Below are 21,344 nucleotides of genomic sequence, written 5' to 3' on the forward strand. Positions count from 1 at the left end.
TCTTCACTTTTACTCTTATTAAAAAAAACAGTTTCCAGGCCCTGGCTGGTGTAGCTCAGTGGATTGAGCACAAGCCTGCGAACCAGAGAATCGTGATTGATTCCCAGTCAGGGCTCATGCCTGGGTTGCAGGCCAGTTTCCAGCAGGGGACGCACGAAAAACAATCATACATTGGTGTTTCTCTTCCTCTCTCCTTCCCCTCTAAAGATAAATAAATACAATCTTAAAAAAAAACAAAACCCCACTGTTTCCTCAACAACCTCAGTTTGATTCCCAGTCAGGGCACAAGCCTGCAGTTCCCAGCAGGGGATGCACAAGAGGCAACCATACATTGATGTTTCTCTCCCTCTCTCCTTCCCTTCCCCTATAAAGATAAATAAATAAAATCTTAAACAAACAAACAAAAAAACCAAACCACTGTTTCTCTTTTTTCTTTGTTCAGTTTGACTACATAGTTAAATATCTGTTCTGTGTTCCATCTACCTCTAAACTTCCAGGAAAATTTAATGAAAAATTTCACATAATTTATACTATCCATCTCAATGCATCTATTAACATTACTTAGACACACATTTTTACTGTATGAAACAAATTATAAATTATCTGAAACCAATTATAAACATCAAGATACTTCACCCCTAAATATTTAAGCATTGCTCTCCTAAGAATAATCTCCTATAAAACTAATACCATTATCACACCAAGAGAATTAAATAATATTTACTTCCTTGCCTGTTATTACCCAGTCTACCTTCAAATTTCTCCAATCGTCAAGAATGTCCTTTATTACAGATGTTTTTTATTTTTTCCCCTTCAAACCAGGGCCCAATCCATTCATAGTTTGTATGGGATTGTTATATCACGCTCTTTTTAAAATATAAAGCTTTTCCTACCCAGAGTTGTTGGTAGAGTATGTGCTTCCTATAACTAAGTATCAGGTTAATATAAGAAATCTAAGTAAGGACTAAAAACTGAATTAAATATTAATACTTTAGTACTCATTCTTCCATGCTTTAACTATTGCAACTTCCCCCTTTTGCAAGACCCAGAGTTACTAAGTCCTGCAGAGATTTCAGACACCACCCCATGCCAGCCCTTCATTTTTACTGCTCCCATCCAAATATTGCCCAGGACTACAACTGCCTAATTTTTAGTCATCTCCTGTTAAATACTATAAACCATTGTCTCACTAATCTTCCCTTAAAAAGAAAAATTCATATCCCCTAAAAAATATACTTCCCTTATTTATGAAGATAGGCCCAAACCTCTCAATTTGATAGTTAAGGCTCTAAGTACCTCCATGCCTCATACCAAACCATCTCAGATAAGCTGCTATTCGGCCCCTCTACTTCAGTCATGGTAATCCTCATTGCTATTGACAAGCATGGCATTTGCACCTGTCCTAATCATTCACGCCTTCTCTCTCCTTACTACCTACTCGAAGCCTTACACCAACAAGTTTCTAGTTCTCTAAAGTTTTCTTAACTGTAGTTAATAATAATAGTTACTATTTATTCTTTAACAAATACATTTTGTCACAGTCTGAAGGAGTTTTCAATCCAAGTTATTAAAGGTTACAACACATTTACATACTGATCACCGAAGTCGGCATTAAGAACTATTGGCTTAAATCTGTAGTCACATTGGATGATCTTTGACTTAAACAAAAACTGAGTTTAGCATTATCTATATAAGCTTTCAATAATAATTACAGGTCTCAAGGAGTGAATTATTAGCAGAGGCTCAATTTGACCTAACAGAAGTTAATACATACCTTTTGAAAGTCAACAAATCTTGATTTATTTGTATCTAGCAGGAATCTCCTTCTGTTGGCACAAACTGGATTCCGGCAGATGTTTGGTTGTGTGTATTTGAACTGCTGCTCTACATCCTTGATCACTGTCTGACAGTCCAAGCACAGGAAAGTGCCACTCACAAGCTCTGGGTGCACTGGATGCGTCCGTACTACCTGTCCACTGATGCGAGTGAGCAAACCAATTCTGGATGAGGTGAGTTCTCGAATTCTGTTTAAAGACAGATGGACCATCGGTGAATAAAGGATACCAAAGAAATAAAATAATTATAACGCAGGATGATCTCATCTTTGTTTTATAGGCAAAATTTTTTTGCTTACCTACAATTTCAAAATAAGCATGTATTACTTTTCATAGTAAAGTTATCATGGGGAAAAATTCTTAAACTCAAAGTTCAGAAACACTTTCTTTACTTCACAAACCCATTTTATATTAAATAGCTTGGTAAAACTTTACAAGTAATTTCAGTAGTTTAAGTTTTCAAAATACCACTTAAATTTCTTCCAGTAAACTCTTTAAATAACTGCTAAAGGAAAAAACTGTTTAAAATTTATGTCACTTAAACTCTGACAAAAATTTCCACCAATTTCCAGAATTTCTGTGACTGTTCTCAGTTTTCAAATTTTCTCATTACATTTTATCCCCAATGTCCTCTAAAAGGTATCCTAAAATATGACAATACTCAAAAATTGCTTCACTTTTTTCCCCATCCTATTTTGCTAGAAAAATATATTTCTTTAAAATTAAAAAAAATCAAAATTCAAGAAGCTCCAACAAACAATCTAACTTTACACTTAAAGGAACTTGAAAATTAACAACAAATAAAGCCCGAAGTGAGTAAAAGGAAGGACATAATAAAGATCAGAACAGAAATAAAATAGTCTAAAAACAACACAAAAGATAAAAAAATCCAAGAACTAGTTCTTTGAAAAGATAAACAAGACTGACAAACCTTTACCAGATTCATCAAGAAAGAGAGGACACAAATAAATAAATGAAAGAGGAGAATAATAACCGACACCAAAGAAATACAAGGAACTATAGGAAAGTATGAACAACTATATGCCAACAAACTGGACAACCTGGATGAAATGGATAAAATTCCCCAAAGCACACAATCTTCCAAAGCTAAATCAGGAGGAATCAGAGAATCTGAATAGACAGATTGTACCTACTGAAATTGAAGACGTAATTAAAAAACTCCCAACTAAAGCAAGCTTGGTCCAGATGGCTTCACAGGGAAATTTTACCAGACTTTCTGAGAACTGCTAACACCTCTCCTCAAACTATTCCACAAAATTCAAGAGAGAAGGCTCCCAAATTAATTTTATGAGGCCAGAATTATCCTAATTCCAAAACCAGATAAAGACACTACAAAGAGAGAAAATTATAGGCCAATATCCCTGATGAACACAGACGATAAAATCCTCAACAAAATATCAGCAAACCAAATACAACAGTGCATCAAAAAGATCATACACCACGATCAAGTGGGATTTATCTGGGAATGCAAGGTTGATACAGCATTCACAAATCAATAAATGTGATTCACCACATAAACAAAATGAAGGATAAAAACCACATGATCATCATATCAATACATGCAGAAAAATAATTTGATAAAACCTAGCACCCATATATGATAACAACTCTCAGCAAAGTGGGACTAAAGGTAACATACCTAAACATAATAAAGGCCATCCATATAAGACAAATCCACTGCCAACACCACACTCAATGGGCAAAAATCACAAACGTTTCCCTTAAGATTGGGAATGAGATAGGGATGTCTGCTTTCACCTCTTTTGTCCAACATAGTACTGGAAGTCCTAGCCACAGCAGTCAGATAAGAAGAAGAAATAAAGTGCATCCATATTGGAAAGGAAGCAGTAAAACTTTATTTGCAGATGACATGATGCTATAGAGAACCCCAAACATTGCAGCAAGAAACTACTAGAACTGATAAATGAATTCAGCAAAGTATCGGGATACAAAATTAATATCCAAAAAATCAGTTGCATTTTTATATGCCAACAACAAACTAACCGAGAAATTAAGAAAACAATCCCATTCCCAATTGCTACGAAAAGAATAAGATACTTAGGAATAAACCTAACCAAGAATGTAAAAGACCTGTACTTGGAAAATGAAGACAGTGAAGAAAGAAATAGAAGGTACAAGTAAGTGGAAAAAATATCATTATCCATGGATAGGAAGAATTAACATCGTTAAAATGTCCATATGACCCAAAGAAATCTACAGATTCAATGCAATTTCTATCAAGATTCCAATGATGTATTTCAAAGAACTAGAACAAATATTTCAGAAATTTATATGGAACCACAAAAGCAATAGGAATCCTGAGAAAGAACAAAGTCGGAGGAGTCACACTACCAAATATCAAACTATACTATAAGGCCACAGTAATCAAAACAGCATGGAATTGGAATAAAAACAGACAACATAGGTCAATGAAACAGAATAGAGAGCCAAGAAATAAACCCACACCTTTAGAGTCAATATCTGAGAGGAAGTAAGCACATACAATGGACTAAGGAGTTTATTCAATAAATGGTGTTGGGAAAATTGGCCAGATCTGTGCAGAAAAATGAAACTAGACCATCTTCTTACACCACACACAAGAATAAATGGAAAAATAGATTAAAGGCTTAAATGTTAAGACCCCAGACCATAAAAATCGCAGAAGAAAACAGGTAGCAAAATCTAGGATGTTGCTCGTAGCAGGATTTTATCGGATATATCTCCCCAGGAAACAAAAGAAAACATAAACAAATGGGACTACATCAAACTAAAAAGTTTTTGCACAGCAAAGAAAATCATCAACAAAATAAAAAGTCAACACACAGAATGGGAGAACATATTTGCCAACCCATCTGTCAAGGGGTTAGTTAATACCCAAAATTTATAAATAACTTAAAAAATTCAACACCAAAACCCCAAACAACCCAATTAAAAAACAAGCAAGGGACCTGAACAACACTTATCCAAGAGGCCATACAGATGGCCAATAGACATATGAAAAGATGCTCAATGTCATTGAACCACCAGAGAAATGCAAATTAAAACCACAATGAGAGATCTTCCATCTGCCAGAATGTCTGTCATCAATAAATCAACAAACAAGTGTTGGTGAGGATGCAGAGAAAGGGGAATGCAAATTGATGCAGTCACTGTTGAAAGCAGTATGGAGATACCTCAAAAAATTAAAAATGGACCTGCCTTTCAATCTAGCTATTCCACGTTGGGAATATACCCAAAGAAACCCAAAACACTAATTCAAAAGAACATAAGTACCCCTATGTTCACTGCAGTGTTATTGTCAAGATATGGAAGAAGCCTAAGTGCCCATCATTAGATGAGTGGATAAAACTATAAGACATTTACACAATGGAGTACTAGTTGGTCATAAAAAGAAAATTTTATGCTCTGTGACAGTATGAATGGACCTGGAGAACATTATGCTAAATTAAATAAACCAGTCAGATAAAGACAGATAAATGATTTCACTTATATGTGGAATCTAATGAACTGGAATAACAAGGAAAATGGCGGGGGGGGCAGACTCATAGATGGAGAGCAGGATGACAGCTAGTGGGGATGAGGGGATTGAGCAATAAAAGAAAAAGGACTCATGGACATGGACAACAGTGTGGTGATTACTTGGGGGAAGCGGGTATATGAGAACTATATGGTAATGGAGAAAAAATACAACAAAGATTCTTAAAAAAAAAAAACAAAAAAAATTCTGACAAAACTGCCTACCAATTCACAAATTTCTGACTGTTCTGTTTTCCAATTCTCCCACTTGATTAATTTTCCCCCAAATGTCCCCTAAAAGGAATCCTAAAATATGACAACACTCAGAATTACTTCATTCCATTTACTTCTTACCCCATCTCACTAGAAAAATGTATTTCTTCAATATTAAAACTTCTTGGATAACTTGGCGTAACTTTTCAAATCTAAGACTATAACCTCCTGAGTTTCCTGACAATTAAGTTAATGCCTACACTATTTGGTAAAGTCCTTTTCTTTCAAAGAAGGGTTTCTTACTTGTGTCTGGTAGGTAGGTCTTGGAATGCAACATAAAAATCCTTGGCAAGAGGAATCTCTTTACGGTCTTTGACGAAGGTTTTTAAGGCCCGACATAGGTAAGGATAAACTCTGAAAAGCAAACAACAATAAAAAAAGATCAACTGACATCTTCATGAGGCTTATTATTAGCAAGGCCTCATTCCCCTTTCATCCTTGCCAGCAGCCGAGACTATTAATTTCATCTGGTTACAACCAAGCCTTAGAATTTAACTATGCAGGATACTTATGTTACCTAGTCCAGGTTTAGGAGCCTCTTTCAATCCTCTCCTATCCCACCACAAGTAGATCTAAGGCAGCACAATCACCAAAGATAAAATGCTTTGTCTGAATATCCATGATCTTTACCTAATCATTTAGCAACCACAATGCAGGCCACTTCCGTGTCGAAGACTCTACCTGAATAATCTGGGGTGGTGAGGGGTGCTGTTACAATTTAGCAAGGCGGCCTTTCCAAGTATAGTATATTTTTCTAGGCTTAACTGATAAGAAATGGATGAGGTCAGGCAAGGAATGTGTGTACATCAGAAAATGGCAGAAATGTCCCATTTGATTTATTAGACTTAAGTGGCACATGTCCTCTGGATAAAAGTCCACAATAGCTGCTGCAGCTTGGTCTAAGTAGTGGGGTCTGAAGTCCTTTGAAAAATTACCTACTTTCATGAGACAGAACTGCTCCATGGCCTGTGCATGAGGTATGGAGATAGTTTTTCAATCACCAACCCTGATTTTCTACTTCCCTCTTGTCAGTAGAACTTTTACTGCTGCATGCTTTCACAGTCAATTCTGCTGCTTATCTTTCCAACATTTCTTGATGGTCAAATATAGCCAGAAACATGGAGACAAGTCCTCCATTTCCCAGTCCACTAGGTAAAGGAACAGGACTGTGTTTCCTCACTCCTGGGTCTCTGTTTCTTTCAAAATGGTCCACAATATTTATTTTAACCTAATTTTATTTATACAGATTGTAATATTTATTTAATCCAAATACAAAGATTTGTGTAAGAAAATCCTTCTTGTTTTATATAGCAATTAAAAATAAAATTTAAGCCTAAATTATTAAATAATTATTAATAATTATTAATTTCTGCCCCCCAAATACCAATCAGCTATAAAATATTTTTAAGGGATTTTATATGCCATGAAAAAAATGTTATACTGTTAAGTGAGAAGGGCAGGATGCTCTATCTGTAATGATGCCAATAATTAGAGGCACAGAAATATATCAAAATGTGCCAGGAGATCGTCAGAACACTGCAGTTGTAGACCTACAAAGCTCTTAGAACTCTGCTGCCATAAACCTGTAGATGAGGTTATCTGTGGGTGGTGGGATTACAAATGTACAGATGATTTAACTTTCCCTACTTTTCTCTATTTTCTCCAACATTCTTTTATAGTAAGAAAAGATTAAATTTTAAAAGAACAATGCCATTGCTGAAAAGGTGTCCCTGATTAAGAAGATCCACACACTTTTTCAAAACACCTACGGCATGAGTGGGAATGGGAAATCAAATGAATGACAGCAATAGCATTGAATGCCTGACACAATGTAAATGGTCCTCCTAAAGCTTAGGCAAACTATACAGAAAACAAAAGTTTTTAATATTTGCATGTGAAAAATATTTGGCTCCAGAAAGGCCTAAATTAGTTCAGAGAAATATTAAAATGACCACTGGCTGTATCAAAGGGCCTCTGTGACAGCTGCCCTTCTGCCTCACAAATGAACACTTACAGTCCAAAAAGAGCTGGCCTCCCAGGCTCCACGCCTATTTAAAGTAGAGATGACTAAATGCCATACCTATAGAACTCCTCTTGAATTGTGGTAGAAAGTTGCTGGTTAAATTGCTCCAGGTCCACAAAACTCACAACCAATGTATTCCTCTCAGGACGAATTAGCTCCTCTGCTAACTGCAAGTATTTAGTTTCTCCATCACTGTTCTGGAATCTGCAGATATATGTAAGAAATAATTAGACAGTAAAAAGAAAAATCCGCCTGGTAATTGGGTGCACTGGTTAAAGATCATCAGCTTGAAGTGAGACAGACCTATTTTAGTAAGTTGTGTAACTTGGGGCAAGTTACTTACCCTCTCCAAACTTGTCCCTCCCCTTTAAAAAAAATCACAAGAAAACAGAACAAAACAAATCAGGACATCACTTTACCTTATAAGATTATTGTGAAGATTAAATGAGAGAATACCAGTGAAATGTTTTATGCAGAGCCAGAACACAGAAACACTGGGTGTTCAGATTTTAACCTGAATTCTTCATTTAATATTTTCTAATTAACAATGCTAACTATTAGTTTATTATTGTCATGTATCACTAAAATTAGGAACTTAAATCAAGAAATTCAGGTCAAAGCCTAAAGATTCGATTTTTGTAGGGAAAACTGACAGATTAGTTGTTGGTTTAAGAACCAGAGAAAAAAAAGTACACATATACACACACACAATAAAGCTGGTATTTTTCCCCCCAAAGGAGTATCATACAAATACATTTGCTTTTTGTTTTTTAACATATGAAAATTAGTTTCGAAGCAAAATCAATTCCTCCTTCAAATATAGCATGTTCTAACTCTAATAAATATTAACTGAACAACATCTATCTACACCAAAAGCTGCAGATGAAGTGAGTGTTGTTCCTGCCCTAGGGTTGACACTCTCATAGGAGACACTCCTACTACAGAGAGGTACAAGATAACTGAAATGTCCAACACAAACGACTGAAGAAAATGTAGTATACACATACAATGAAATACTACCCAGCCTTAAAAAAAGGAAATTCTTCAATGTGTCAGTATGGATGAAACTTGAGGATATTAAGTGAAACAAGGCAAACACAGAAAGACAAATATCACATGATTCTACTTATGAGGTACCTAAAATAGTCAAATTCATAATCAAAAAGTGGAATGGTGGTTGCCAGAGGCTGAAGGAAGGGGAAAATGCTAACCTAGGTATAAAATGTCAGTCAAGCAAAATGAGTGAGTTCTAACAACACTGTATTGTACCTACACTCAACAATAAGCTATTGTACAGTTAAAAAATTGTTAAGAGGGTACATCTCATAAGTGTTTCTTCCACAATAAAATTTTTTAAAAGGAGGGGGAAGGAGGAAGTACAAAAAAGTGATAGGGTAGACTACTAATTCAACCTAACATCTAGAAAGGCTCCATACATATAAAAACACCAGAATTCAGCCTTGAGACTTATCAGTTGAAAGAAAGACAAGCGATGGGAGAAGTGTGGATAACGGACTGGTTGTGGAAGAAACCAAAAAGAAGAGCCGTGGAGAACTTGGACGTTTTCCATATGCAATGGCAAATCAAAGTTGGTACAGTGGAACTTCAGTTCTCAAACTTAATTTGTTCTGGGAAACTTTTCAAGTAGCAATTTGTTCAAAAACCAAATCTCCTTTGTTACCTGAGAGATGAGTGACTGATTATACCAGGTATCAGCACGAAAGGGCTGTCAAATAAAAAACTTAAGACCGAAAGTTTTGTTAAGACAACCACGACATTTTTTCTGTGAACGACTTGGTTGGGAACTGCATTTTTGGAGAACTGAGGTTTGACTGTATTTTGAAAGGGAGTAACATTTTCCCCAAATGAAATACATCATTATTATTCCTAGCATCTAGGTGTATGGTAAGTGCAAAGTTGTAAAGGTAATGATTATATTACTTGCTGAAATGAAACATGAATTGAGGACCTTTGCACTACGATGAGGTGGCAAGGATGGGATTTACATGGAAGATGAAGTAGTGGACAGGTAAAGAGACAAGAAGTTCTATTAGCAGCTATAATGGAAAATGGTGACCTGCGAACATAAAGAAAGGACTGGTGCTGCCTGAAAGGTTTACAGTTTCACAAAGGAGATATGAGGCATTGCCAAAGGTAGAGAAATATAAATAAAATTATGGTTTTTTAAGTACATACAACAGCAGAATTACTCACAAATATGAAAGTGTAGAAACAACCCAAGTGTGCATGGACAGATGAATGAACACACAAAATGTGGTATATATATGCAATGGAGTAGTAATCAGCTTTAAAAAGGAAATTCTGACACATGCTATAACATGGATGAACCTTGAAGACATGCTAGGTGAAATAAGCTGGTCACAAAAGGACAAGTGCTGTATGACTCCAAGTGTATGAGGTAGATTTACAGGCAGAAATGATAATGGAGATTGCCAAGTATTGAGGGTGGGGGAAAAGGAAAGTCATTGTTTAATGGGTGCGGAGTTCAACTTTAATGGATGCAGAAAAGGCAGAGTTCTGGAGATGGTGATGATGGTTGCCCAAATAATAAGGAGAATGTCACTGAACTCTATGCTTACAAAAGGTTAAAGTGGTGAATTTTATGCTATGCATATTTTACCATAACAGAAAAAAGCATTTCATAGGACATTCCAAAATGTTTACACTTCACGCTGGAGGCAGCAGAGCCCATCCTCTAAAAGTGAGTATCTGCACCTATAAGAACAGCAACTGGTGGCAGTGGTGGAAAGCCGGAGAGAGAGTGGGTTAAGAGAGGCCAGGAGCTCAGAAGGCAACTGAAAGAAAAAAAGAATAAAAGTTTGTGTGTGGGGGGTGGAGGTTGGAAGGAAAGGAAGGGATGGACGGCGCCTGTTCAGCGTCTTTTAAGCAGGGCAGGGCTCACCCGAGCATCTGTCAAACCACAGAATCCATTCTAGTACTTTCATCTCCACAGACTGCTTGGACCGCCAGGGCCCTCGGTGCCCACAACACCAGGGTCCTGGCTGTCTGGCTCCATCAGGCCTCTGCCAGGATTCCAATGTCAGTTCGGCCTCCTGCTCGAACCTGCCAACCAGTGGTCTAGCGGGATAAGTTACTTACCCTCCCCGCACCTCAGTCTTTGCACAAGTAATCAGATTGTGAAGATAAATGATGGGAGTACAGCTCGTAGCTTGGGGCGCTAAGCAGAATAGGAGTTTAAGGAAGGGCTCGCTGTGGATTTCAACCCTGGAAACCGGCCCAGCCCATCTCAGGCGCCTCGCAACGGCCTGGTTTAGCCCCAAGTGGGGGGCGGGCCGCGGACCGCTCAACAAGACGTGCGACCCCTCGGTTCCCCAGTATGCGCCAGCCCCACGCTTCCCGGGCTCCGGAAGTGGGGAGGGGCGGCTCGGGAAGTTCCGCAACGAAGGGCAGCCCGCGACTTACTCCTCCAAGAAGTCCAGGAAGAGTTTTTGGCACTTCTCTGCCACCTCATCGCGGACTTCTGGGTGCTGGCTACCGGCGCCTGGTTCCGCTGTCGCCGCGAGGTCCATCGCTGCCGGGCGCTTCGGTGCCACCAATGCCACACTCGATCGCCAAGAGTTGCTTTACCCCCACGCCGCCGCTCTGCGCGCGCCTCTGCCGCTCCTCAGGCCCGCCTCCCCGTCCTGGGGCAGCCGGAGCCAATCACGGTGCAAGAAATAGGGAATTTCGCGCCAAGTCCGCCCAATGAGCGCCGCTTCTCATTCGCCCCGCCCACGGAGCGGGGATTTCGCGCCAAATGCAAAGACCCAGAGAAAAACCAGCTTCTGCCTTTGCGCCTGCGTAGTGTGGTTGGGTCCTGCAGGATTTAGCTTCTGGAACAGGGTTGGTTGTTTGGGTGTCTTTTCAAACGTTCTTCAAGTCATTCCATTTGCATTAAATGAACCGAAGGCTAAGGCTCCAGGTCGAGAAAAATGACTAAGATTTTGATGTCCTGCTTGAGCCGTCTAACTGGAGGAAATAAACTATAAACGAGCCGGTAAAACTAAGAGAGCCAACACTGAAGTATATACAGTACTGGGAATGGGGGAGGGAGGAGTTGACATAGTTGTTCTGCTACTGTTGACCTGGGAAAATCAGCGGAATATTTAACACTTGATTTTTTTCAATTAAATTTTTTATGATTGTATTTATTATCATTTTAATTAGTGTATTTTGGCATCTTTTAAAAATGGAATTTGCTGGGGTGACATTGGTTCACAAAACCATACAGATTTCAATTGTACAACAAAATAAAACATCTGCACACTGCTTCCTGTGCCCTTCCCCTCAAAGTCTCTTTCCATCTCCACTTCCCCCTCCTTTCTACTACCCTTTCCTCCCACCCCATTTCCCTCTGGCTATCACCACACTTGACTGTGCCTGTGTACATGTTTTTTGATTAATCCTTTCAGTTTTTCATCCAGTCTCCCAACTCCACAGCTGTCAGTCTGTCCCATTTATCCATGCCTCTGTTTCTATTTTGTTGTCAGTTTCTTTTATTCATTAGATTCCATATAGAAGAGATCATACAGTATTTGTCTTTCTCTGACAGTTATTTCACTTAGCATAATACTCTCCAGATCTATCCATGCTGTTGCAAAAGGTAAAGTTTTCTTTCTTTTTTTTTTAAACAGCCAAGGAGTATTCTATTGTGTAAACGTACCACAGCTTTTTTTACCCACTTATCTACTGTTGGGCACTTGGGCTGTTTCCAGATCTTGGCAGGAACAGATAACGCTGCAATAAACATAAGGGTGTATATATTCTTTCAAATTAGTGTTTCAGGTTTCTTTTGATGTATTCCCAGAAGTGGGCTCGCTGGGTCAAAAGGTAGATCCATTTTTAATTTTTTGAGGTATCTCCTTTTCACAGTGGCTGCACCAATCTTCATTCCCACCAATACTGCAAAAGGTTCCCCTTTCTCCACATCCTCACCAGCACCTGTTCATTTATTGATGATAGACATTCCCACAGGTGGGAGATGATACCTCACTGTGGTCTTAATTTGCATTTCTCTGATGGTTAGTTATGCTGAGCATAGTTTTATGTGCCTATTGGCCAGTCTGTACCTTCTCTTTCGAGAAGTGCTTATTTAGGCCCTTTGCCCATTTTTCAATTGGGTTGTATGTGTTCATCGTGTTGAGTTGTATAAGTTCTCTATATTTTGCAAATTAACCCCTTATCAGATATATTATTGCCAATATGTTCTCCCACTCAGTGAGTTCCCTTTTTATTTTGTTAATGGTTTCTTTCACATGACTGGATAGAGGGAGAAGTTGAGCTGCAATGTGGTTGTATGGAAGATTTAAGCCAATCTTACTGGGAGCTCAGGAGGTCAGATGATCCCATAAAGTTATCCCAAATAAAGGCATAGGGACTGGGCCTTTGACTCCTGCATTAATGAGTTACCAGGTGCAGGCTGCCCTTGGGGAAGAAGTGCAACTTTAGGTATAACAGTTTATTTTGGTCAAAAGCAATTCTCAGATGGGGATATGGCTATGAGCCTTCAACAGCCAACACTCCTAGCAGCTTGTGGGGAATTAAGTCCTGAATAAGGGTATCTGGGTGGCACATCACAGCATCCACGACAGCTCACCCTTGCACCTTTCAAATCCACTTACTTTGTATAGTAACTCCACTGCATCTGGGTATAGCACCTCCTGGATCCTAGTTGGCTCTTTTTGTAGAGAAACTTGTAAAAGGGAGGTTAGGATTAATCACAGCCCTTGCTACTGGAGCTAATCATTAGTCTACAACAGATACTCATTATGACTTCTCTTCCACCCATTCTAGGTTCTCCTCTCAGCCAGCACCTCTGCTGGTTTAGGTGGCTTATGTGGTGGGGAAACAAACATTCCCGAGGGGGCTAAGCCTTTAGTCACCATACCTTTCTCAGGCCATGGCTAAAATTGAGTGGTTGTATGAAAAGAAGCCCTACTGTATTATCTGGTGTCAAGTATTCTCCCCCACCCCCAACCCCGACTTTGTAGCAGCTGCCCTCCCTCCTGCTTATCAGGTCAATTAAACCTGTCAGTATCGTGACTCTTCCTTGTCTCCTGATTTCTGGCCTGAGGACCATAAAACGGCAGAGTGGCAGCTGTAGTTTCAAGTTTATGGTGTTCTGTTCTTGCAGTGGAAGTGGTAACTCTCTGGGAATCAGGATCTCTAGGTGCAGAGCCTCAAGCTGTAGGGAAGGGAGCACACATTTCCCAAGTGAATCACTGGAATAGATGGCAAGCAGGGCCACTCTGTCCACCTTTCGTATCCTGGACCCTTGTATTCTACCTAATGGACCATGTATCTTACAGAGGTTGTTGATTTTAAGGTATATACCACGTCCTGGTTAGGTCATATCCCCTCCTTGCACAATATATCCACACTGGCATTTTGGATGATCCTTGAAAAGTTCCCTCTATATGACTTAAAGCTTCTGGGTGACCCTATCTAATAGGATCAGTGTCAGGAGCTCAGCTGAATTTGGAAGGAGCTGTTATCAACTGGCCAAATAGCTCATTAAAGCAACAAGCCCAAAATGAAAGCGTTAATAAGTTTTTAATCATTTACTGCAATGGATATGCAAACAACTAAAACCAGGGAAAGGTTCTGTTTCCCCTCATGGAATGATGGTGGTGGATGTGACTGTTGAGGAAACCTCAAACAAAAGGCTCTGGCAGTTTTATGGATCCTGCGGTAAGGGGGAATGGCTAAGAATGGATGAGTACTGGGTACTAAGTTGAAGTGGGAAAAAGCATCTTCAAGGTTTCCTGATCCTCTCTTCAACAAACAGGTCTCCCCAGAGGTACCTGAAGATTTCTGCTCAAAGCCTCAGATAAGGAGACCTACGAATGAATGAATGCAAATGTATGAAGACAGCCAAAGGAGTCTGAGTCCTTGACTTCGCCTCTCTTCAGAGACTGCAGTGCGTTGGCTGTGTACCAACTTTGGTTTGGGGAGGGGAGCTTTGCCCTGTGAGGCCTGCCTGCCAAGTCACATCTTTGTAATTGCCTATGGCCAGGCCTAAAAAAATCATATATATTTTTTTTAAAAAAATATTTTATTTATTTATCTTTTTAGAGGGGAAGGGAAGGAGAGAGGAAAGAAACATCAATGTATGGTTGCTTCTCATGCATCCCCTGCAGGGAACTGGCCCCTGCCGGAAACTGGCCTGCAACCTAAGCATGTGCCCTGACTGGGAATTGAACCGCGATCGTCTGGTTCGCAGGCCCGCGCTCAATCCACTGAGCTACACCAGCCAGGGCTAAAAAAATCATATATTTTTAACCAGCAGCTGGATGCCTCAAATCAGTAGATCCCACAATGTTGTCTCTACTGCTTGGCTATAAAGTGGGGACTCTTAGTCAAGAGTCATAGTGTGAGATCCCATGTTGGTGCATCAAATTTTGTAACCGTATGGGTACTGCTACTGGAAGAGACTTCATGGGCAGGAAGGAAAATCCATACCTGAAGTATGCATTGAGTCAAGATGAATTGCCCTTTCCAGGGTGGAAAGGTTCAATGTAATCAACTTGCTAAAAAAGTGAATGGTTGGTCTCCTTAAGAGATGGTTCCACACTGGAGCTCAGTGTAATCAGATCAGCCTTGGTGAGTGGAAATCACCCTGGGCCCATACCCTCTCTCTGCCACCTGGCTACTCTGGTTAAACCACTCTACCACTGCCTCTTCTGTGGTGGATGTTTTCTAGTGGGCATTAATTAACATGTGATACTAAGATCTTTACATTTTGTGCCTACTCCCATAGATCCATTTCTATACTTTTTCTATAAGCTTCCTTATCCCCAGATTTCCAATCTTATTCTTTCCTGGCCTCTGACTAATCAGCGTTGCCATTCACTGATGTCCACAAATGTACGCATAGTCTTACCTTCTGCCACTTCTCTTCCACAAAAACCGATAACCAGAAGCACTGTCCATTGGGAGGACTTCTAGTCTTTCAAGGACATCCTTGAGTAGTAATAGTGCAACCAATAAGCAGCAGCCAATTGCGAAGTCAGTCCAACCATAAGCCAAACATGGCCCTTTTCCTCCCCTGCCAGTTGGCCTTAAGGGAGTCTCCTTTGTCCCCTCTACCCCCACACATGGCTGTAAGTTTCAGCTGAGAAACATCAAAGCAATAGCAGTTAATGACAAGCTTTGGGAGTCCTGATTATCCAGCCTTAGGCTATTTTCTATTTATGTACAGTCCCAGATGTACCAACCACTATCTTCTGATGGACTGCTTTTGACCCTCATAATTTGATGGATCTGACAGAACTCAAAGCATAATGGGAAGGTCTGGCCACATGTTCACTTGATGTACTATAGTCAGGTGCTCTATCTCTACCACAACCTTTTAGCAAGCCAGAGGCTATTTACTGAATGGTATATAGTTCTCTGATGCAGATAACATAGCCTTGCTCCACGGATCTATGTTGTTTCTTCTGTTGGGGTCCCCTATAAACTCTACATGGTGCCTTTTCTCACCACTGAGACCACTAAAATTGTGGGTTCTGCTGCTTGAACCACAACCTGGGCCTGTTTAAGTGCCCTCTCCTGTTCTAGGCACCACTCAAACCTGACAGCATTCCAGATAGGTCAGAGCAGCATTCTATTTAGTAGTTATTTCCATGTATTCTAGACTTGGAAAGTAAAATAAAGTAGAATATTATTATTATTATTATACTTTTTGAAGGCCTTATAAAAAGTGGGGCAGCTGTAAAAATGTTATGGACGAAATCTCTCTTTAACCCACAATGCATTTTGCAAGTAGTGCAGTGGAAACTTCAGGGCAAAGGTAAGGAATTCTAGTGAACTGATCTTTTAGGATGCTCTTCTATGATAGGTTTCTTTAAAAACATTCAAGAAAGGTTTTACTTTCCTATCACCTTAAAACAAGTAACAAAACCTTCAGCATTTCAGTTTTTCTGATCCACCATTTGCAGTGGAACCACCACCACGATGTAGATTTTTGTGAAAACCCTTGACAGGGAAAACCATCACTCTCGAGATGGCACCCTTGGATACAGTAGAAAATGTAAAGGTCAAGATCCAGGATAAGGAAGGAATTCCTCCCGATAAGCAAACACTGATCTTTGTTGGTGAGCCGAAAGATAGACATACTTTGTCTAACTGCACCATTCAAAAGGAGTATACCTTCTACCTTGTGTTGAGACTTCATGGTGGTGCTAAGAAAAGAAGTCTTGCACCACTGCCAAGAAGCAGCATAAAAGAAGGTTAAGCCGGCTGTCCTGAATGCTGCAAAGTGGATGAGAACAGCAAAATCAGTAGCCCTCATTGGGAATGCCCTTCAGATGAATGTGGTACTGGAGTTTTTATGGCCAGCCACTTTGACAAATGTTATTATAGCAAGTGCTGTTTGAACCATTGCTTCAACAAATTGGAAGTAATTGAATAAGGGTTAATGAAAGATAACTAACACTAAAACGACCTTCAGCATTTCAAATGATAGTCACGTAGCCATTTTCAAAATCCAATTTGTATATATATTCAACACCTACCATGTCTGCTTGCCTTGTTAAATATTCTGGTGCCAGCAATAAGAATACAAAAGAATTCTGCAATTAGCATTTTAATGCTTCTCACAAGTGTAAAATTCAATTAGGTCTGGTTCTGAAGGAACTACTAAGTTGAATATGTGGAGGCTATGATTAATAACCAGTCAGAGCAGCAATAAAACTATGTTTGTTAAGTCAATGGTTTTCCTTCAAACAGGAAAAGTTAGCTATGCCAAATTGGATCCAGTGACAGCCCAGATGCAGGAGTCTGTCAGGGCATAAAGCATGTTCTAAGTTACTCTATTTAAGAAAGCAGACAACTAATCTTATTTAATTCCTGTAACTTGTCTCTGCTCAGCAATTCCTTGAGGCATGATCAACTCTTCTTTGTTAGAAGAGCTTTAAAGAACATTCGTACAGAGATATGTCTGGCTGAATGTTAAATACTAGAGAAATGAATTTGGAAATTTCTATAACAATTTGACTAAAGTAGAAAAATTATTACTTTAAAACTCAAATAATCTATCAATGTATGTAATTTGCTTATTTTAAAAGCAGATAGGAAAAAAAGCAAAGTGTTAAAAATAACATTACTGCCCTGACCAATGTGGCTCAGTTGGGTGGGTGTTAACCCACAAAGTGAAAGGTTGCCAGTTTGATATGCTTCCTGGTCAGTGCACGTGCCTAGGGTGCAGGTTCAGTCCCCAGTCAGGGCATGTATACGAGGCAACTAATTGATGTTTCTCTCCCTTTCTTCCTTGCCCCCTTCTTCTCTCTAAAAATAAATTTAAAAAAGAGCCCTGGCTGGTGTGGCTCAGTGGATCGAGTGCTAGACTGCAAAGCAAAGGGTCACAGGTTTGATTCCCAGTCAGGGAGCATGCCTGAATTGCAGACCAGGTTTCCGATAAGGGGCACATGAGGGGCAGCCACACACTGATGTTTTTCTCCCTCTCTCCACCTCTCTTTAAAAAGAAAGAAATAAAAATTTACCAACATATATATATATATATATATATATATATATATATACCTATATTTATATGGTCAACTCTTTTCTAAAAAAGTACCAAGGTGATTCAACAATGAAAGGATAGTCTTTTCAACAAATGGTGCTGGATCAACAAAATATCTATGTGGGAGTTGGGGAATAATCTTGCACTTAATATATATGATATATAAAAATTAACTTGAAGTGGATCACAGACCTAAATAAATGATCAAATTACTAAAAATATAGAAGGTAACATAACAGAAAATACTTGTGACACTGGGTTAGGTAGAAATTTCTTAAAAGTCACAAAAAACACAACTGAAAAATTAAAAACCTTTGTTCTTTATAAGGCAGTGCAGTTAAAGAAAATAGAAAAAAAGGCAGAAAATTGTACTTGAACAACAATAAAAATTAAAAAGAAAAAAACAAAAGGTAAGCCACAGACTGGGAGCCAACACACACATCTGACAAAGGATCACATTCCAGTATGTAAAGAGCTCTTATAATTCAAGTAGAAGACAATTAACCCAATAAAAAAATGAGCAAAAACTATGGCCAATAAGCACATGAAAAGATGTTCAACATCATTAATAGAAAAATGCACATTAAAGTCACAGTGAGATACAACAAAACAAGCATAATAGCAGCTAAAACTTAAAAGGCTGACATTCCTAAGTGTTGGTGTGAGATGAAATAGCTTCAAGTCTCATTTATTGCTGTTAGAAATGCAAAATGGTACATTTTTTTCTACTTTAGAAAACAGTATGACAGTACCTCATAAAGTTCAACACACTTCTCATATAACCTAGAAATTTCACTTGTAAATATCTACCTAATATGACCGTTGCTGGTGTGGCCCAGTGGATTGAGCACCAGCCTGCAAACCAAAGGGTTGCCAGTTTGATTTCCAGTCTAGGTCACGTACCTGGGTTGCAGGCTAGGTCCCCAGTAGGGGGCACATTAGAAGCAACCACACATTGAGGATTCTCTCCCTCTCTTTCTCCCTTCCTGTCTCTAAAAATAAATAAAAAACTATTTTAAAAAATCTACCTAATATGAATGAAAACATGTCTACACAAAGACTTGTAAACACTCTTCTGGCCAAGATGGAGGCGTAGGTGGAAACACTGCCTCCTCGCACAACCAAGTTTAAAGACAACAAAGTTTTAGTAACAAAAAAGCAACCAAAACACAGAAAATTGAACGGTACAGAAGTCCGACAACAATGAACCATTCCGCCAGACCGGTAAGAAGGGCAGAGCAAGCTGCTGGCAGAGCGGGGTCTCGCAGAAAAAAGTGGGCTGACTGACCCAGGCGGTTGGCAGATCCCAGGCGTGGGGTGGCAACGGGCGGACCCAGTGAGGGCACAAGGCGGCTGTGGACCGCAGTCACACATTCTTGCATAGATAAAGCAGGCAAAGGAGCGACCAGTGAGCTAGACTGCATACCCAGGGCCCCAGCACCAGGAATTAAAGCCTAAAAGCACCAATTGGAAATACTTTCAGGGTCGAGGTGGCAGGAGAAGCTCCCAGGCTCATAGAGAGTTTGATGGACAGACCCACAGGGTCCTGGAGGGTGCACAGGCCCCCACACCTGGGAGCCAGCACCAGCAGGGCGTGGTTTGCTTGCAGGAAGCAGCAGAGGGGACTGAAATCTGAGAGAGAGTAGAACAAACACCATTGCCCCTCTCTGACCCTGCCCCCACATACAGCATCACAACCCAGCAACTGGGTTGCCCCACCCTGGTGAACACCTAAGGCTCCACCCCTCATACCTAACAGGTACAAACAGACCAAAATATTATGGCTTAAGAAGAACAGCTCAAAGCCCCAGAGCCAATACATCTAAGCAACCAAGAGATAGCCAACCTATCAGATGCACAGTTCAAAACACTGGTGATCAGGATGCTCACAAAACTGGTTGATTTTAGTCACAGATTAGAGGAACAAATGAAGGCTAAACTAATTGAAATGAAGAGAAATGCACAGGAAACCAATAGTGATGGAAAGGAAACTGGGACTCAAATGAATGGAGTGGACCTGAAGGAAGAAAAAATGACCAAACAGAAAAGAAGGAAGAAACAAGAATTCAAAAAAATGAGGAGAGGCTTAGGAACCTCCAGGGCATCTTTAAACATTCCAACATTCGAATTATAGGGGTACCAGAAGGGGAAGAGGAACAGCAACAAGTGGAAAGCTTATTTGAACAAATAGTAAAGAACTTCCCCAATCTGGCAAAGGAAACAGACTTCCAGGAAGTCCAGGAAGCTCAGAGAGTCCCAAAGAAGGTGGACCCAAGAAGGAACACGCCAAGGCACATCATAATTACACTAGCCAAGATTAAAATGAAGGAGAGAATCCTAGAAGCAGCAAGAGATAAGGGGACAGTCACCTACAAAGGAGTTCCCATCAGACTGTCAGTGGATTTCTCAAGAGACCTTACAGGCAAGAAGGGGCTAGAAGGAAGTATTCCAACTCATGAAATCCAAAGACCTACAGCCAAGATTGCTCTATCCAGCAAAGCTTTCATTTAGAATGGAAGGACAGATAAAGTGCTTCTTAGATAAGGTCAAATTCAAGGAGTTCATCATCACCAAGCCCTTATTATATGAAACGTTAAAGGGACTTTTCTAAGAAAAAGAAGATGAAAAATATTAACAGTGAAAGGACAGCAAACTCAGTTATTAATAACCACCCCCCCACCCCCCTCAAAAGCAAACCAAGAGGACAGCTAGATCAGGAGTGGAACCATAGAAATGGATATTTCTATGAAGGGTTAGCAACAGGGGAGTGGGAGGAGGAGAAGAGGGGAGAAGGTACAGAGAATAAGTAGCATAGATGGTGAGGAGAAAAATAGACAAGGGGAGGGCAAGAATAGTATGGGAAATATAGAATCTAAAGAACTTGTGACACATGGACATAAACTAAAGGGGGGAATGGTGGGGAAGGGAGTGTGCAGGGTGGAGGGGAATGAAGGGGGGGAATGGGACAACTGTAATGGCATAATCAGTAAAATACATTAAAAAGGAAAAAAAATTAAAAAATGCTTCTCCTAAAAAAAAAAAGACTTGTAAACAAATGTTCATATTCATAGTAGCATTATTCACCATGGGTTAAAAACTGGTGTTACTTACATGCCCAGCAACTAGTGAA

At 39.7% G+C, this 21,344-nt stretch overlaps 1 protein-coding gene and 1 pseudogene across 1 annotated transcript in view; one reads left to right on the forward strand and one right to left on the reverse strand.

Moving 5' to 3' along the window:
* MCM6 (minichromosome maintenance complex component 6) overlaps positions 1 to 11,311 on the reverse strand; it is a 49,547-nt gene extending 38,236 nt beyond the window's left edge. Inside the window, exons 1-4 of the mRNA XM_037028137.1 lie at positions 11,113 to 11,311; positions 7,726 to 7,872; positions 5,889 to 5,999; positions 1,775 to 2,024 (exon numbers count right to left, since the gene is read on the reverse strand). Of these exons, the coding sequence (XP_036884032.1) occupies positions 1,775 to 2,024; positions 5,889 to 5,999; positions 7,726 to 7,872; positions 11,113 to 11,219 (615 nt within the window). The 5' untranslated portion in view covers positions 11,220 to 11,311. The remainder of the gene's footprint in view (positions 1 to 1,774; positions 2,025 to 5,888; positions 6,000 to 7,725; positions 7,873 to 11,112) is intronic.
* A 5,349-nt stretch (positions 11,312 to 16,660) lies between these two features.
* Positions 16,661 to 17,163, forward strand: LOC118975544 (ubiquitin-40S ribosomal protein S27a-like; annotated as a pseudogene).
* Positions 17,164 to 21,344: the final 4,181 nt, after the last annotated feature.

The sequence above is a fragment of the Sturnira hondurensis genome, unplaced genomic scaffold, assembly GCF_014824575.4.
Source record: "Sturnira hondurensis isolate 20B ecotype Veracruz unplaced genomic scaffold, ASM1482457v3 Scaffold0000256, whole genome shotgun sequence".
Classification (NCBI taxonomy): Eukaryota; Metazoa; Chordata; class Mammalia; order Chiroptera; family Phyllostomidae; genus Sturnira; species Sturnira hondurensis.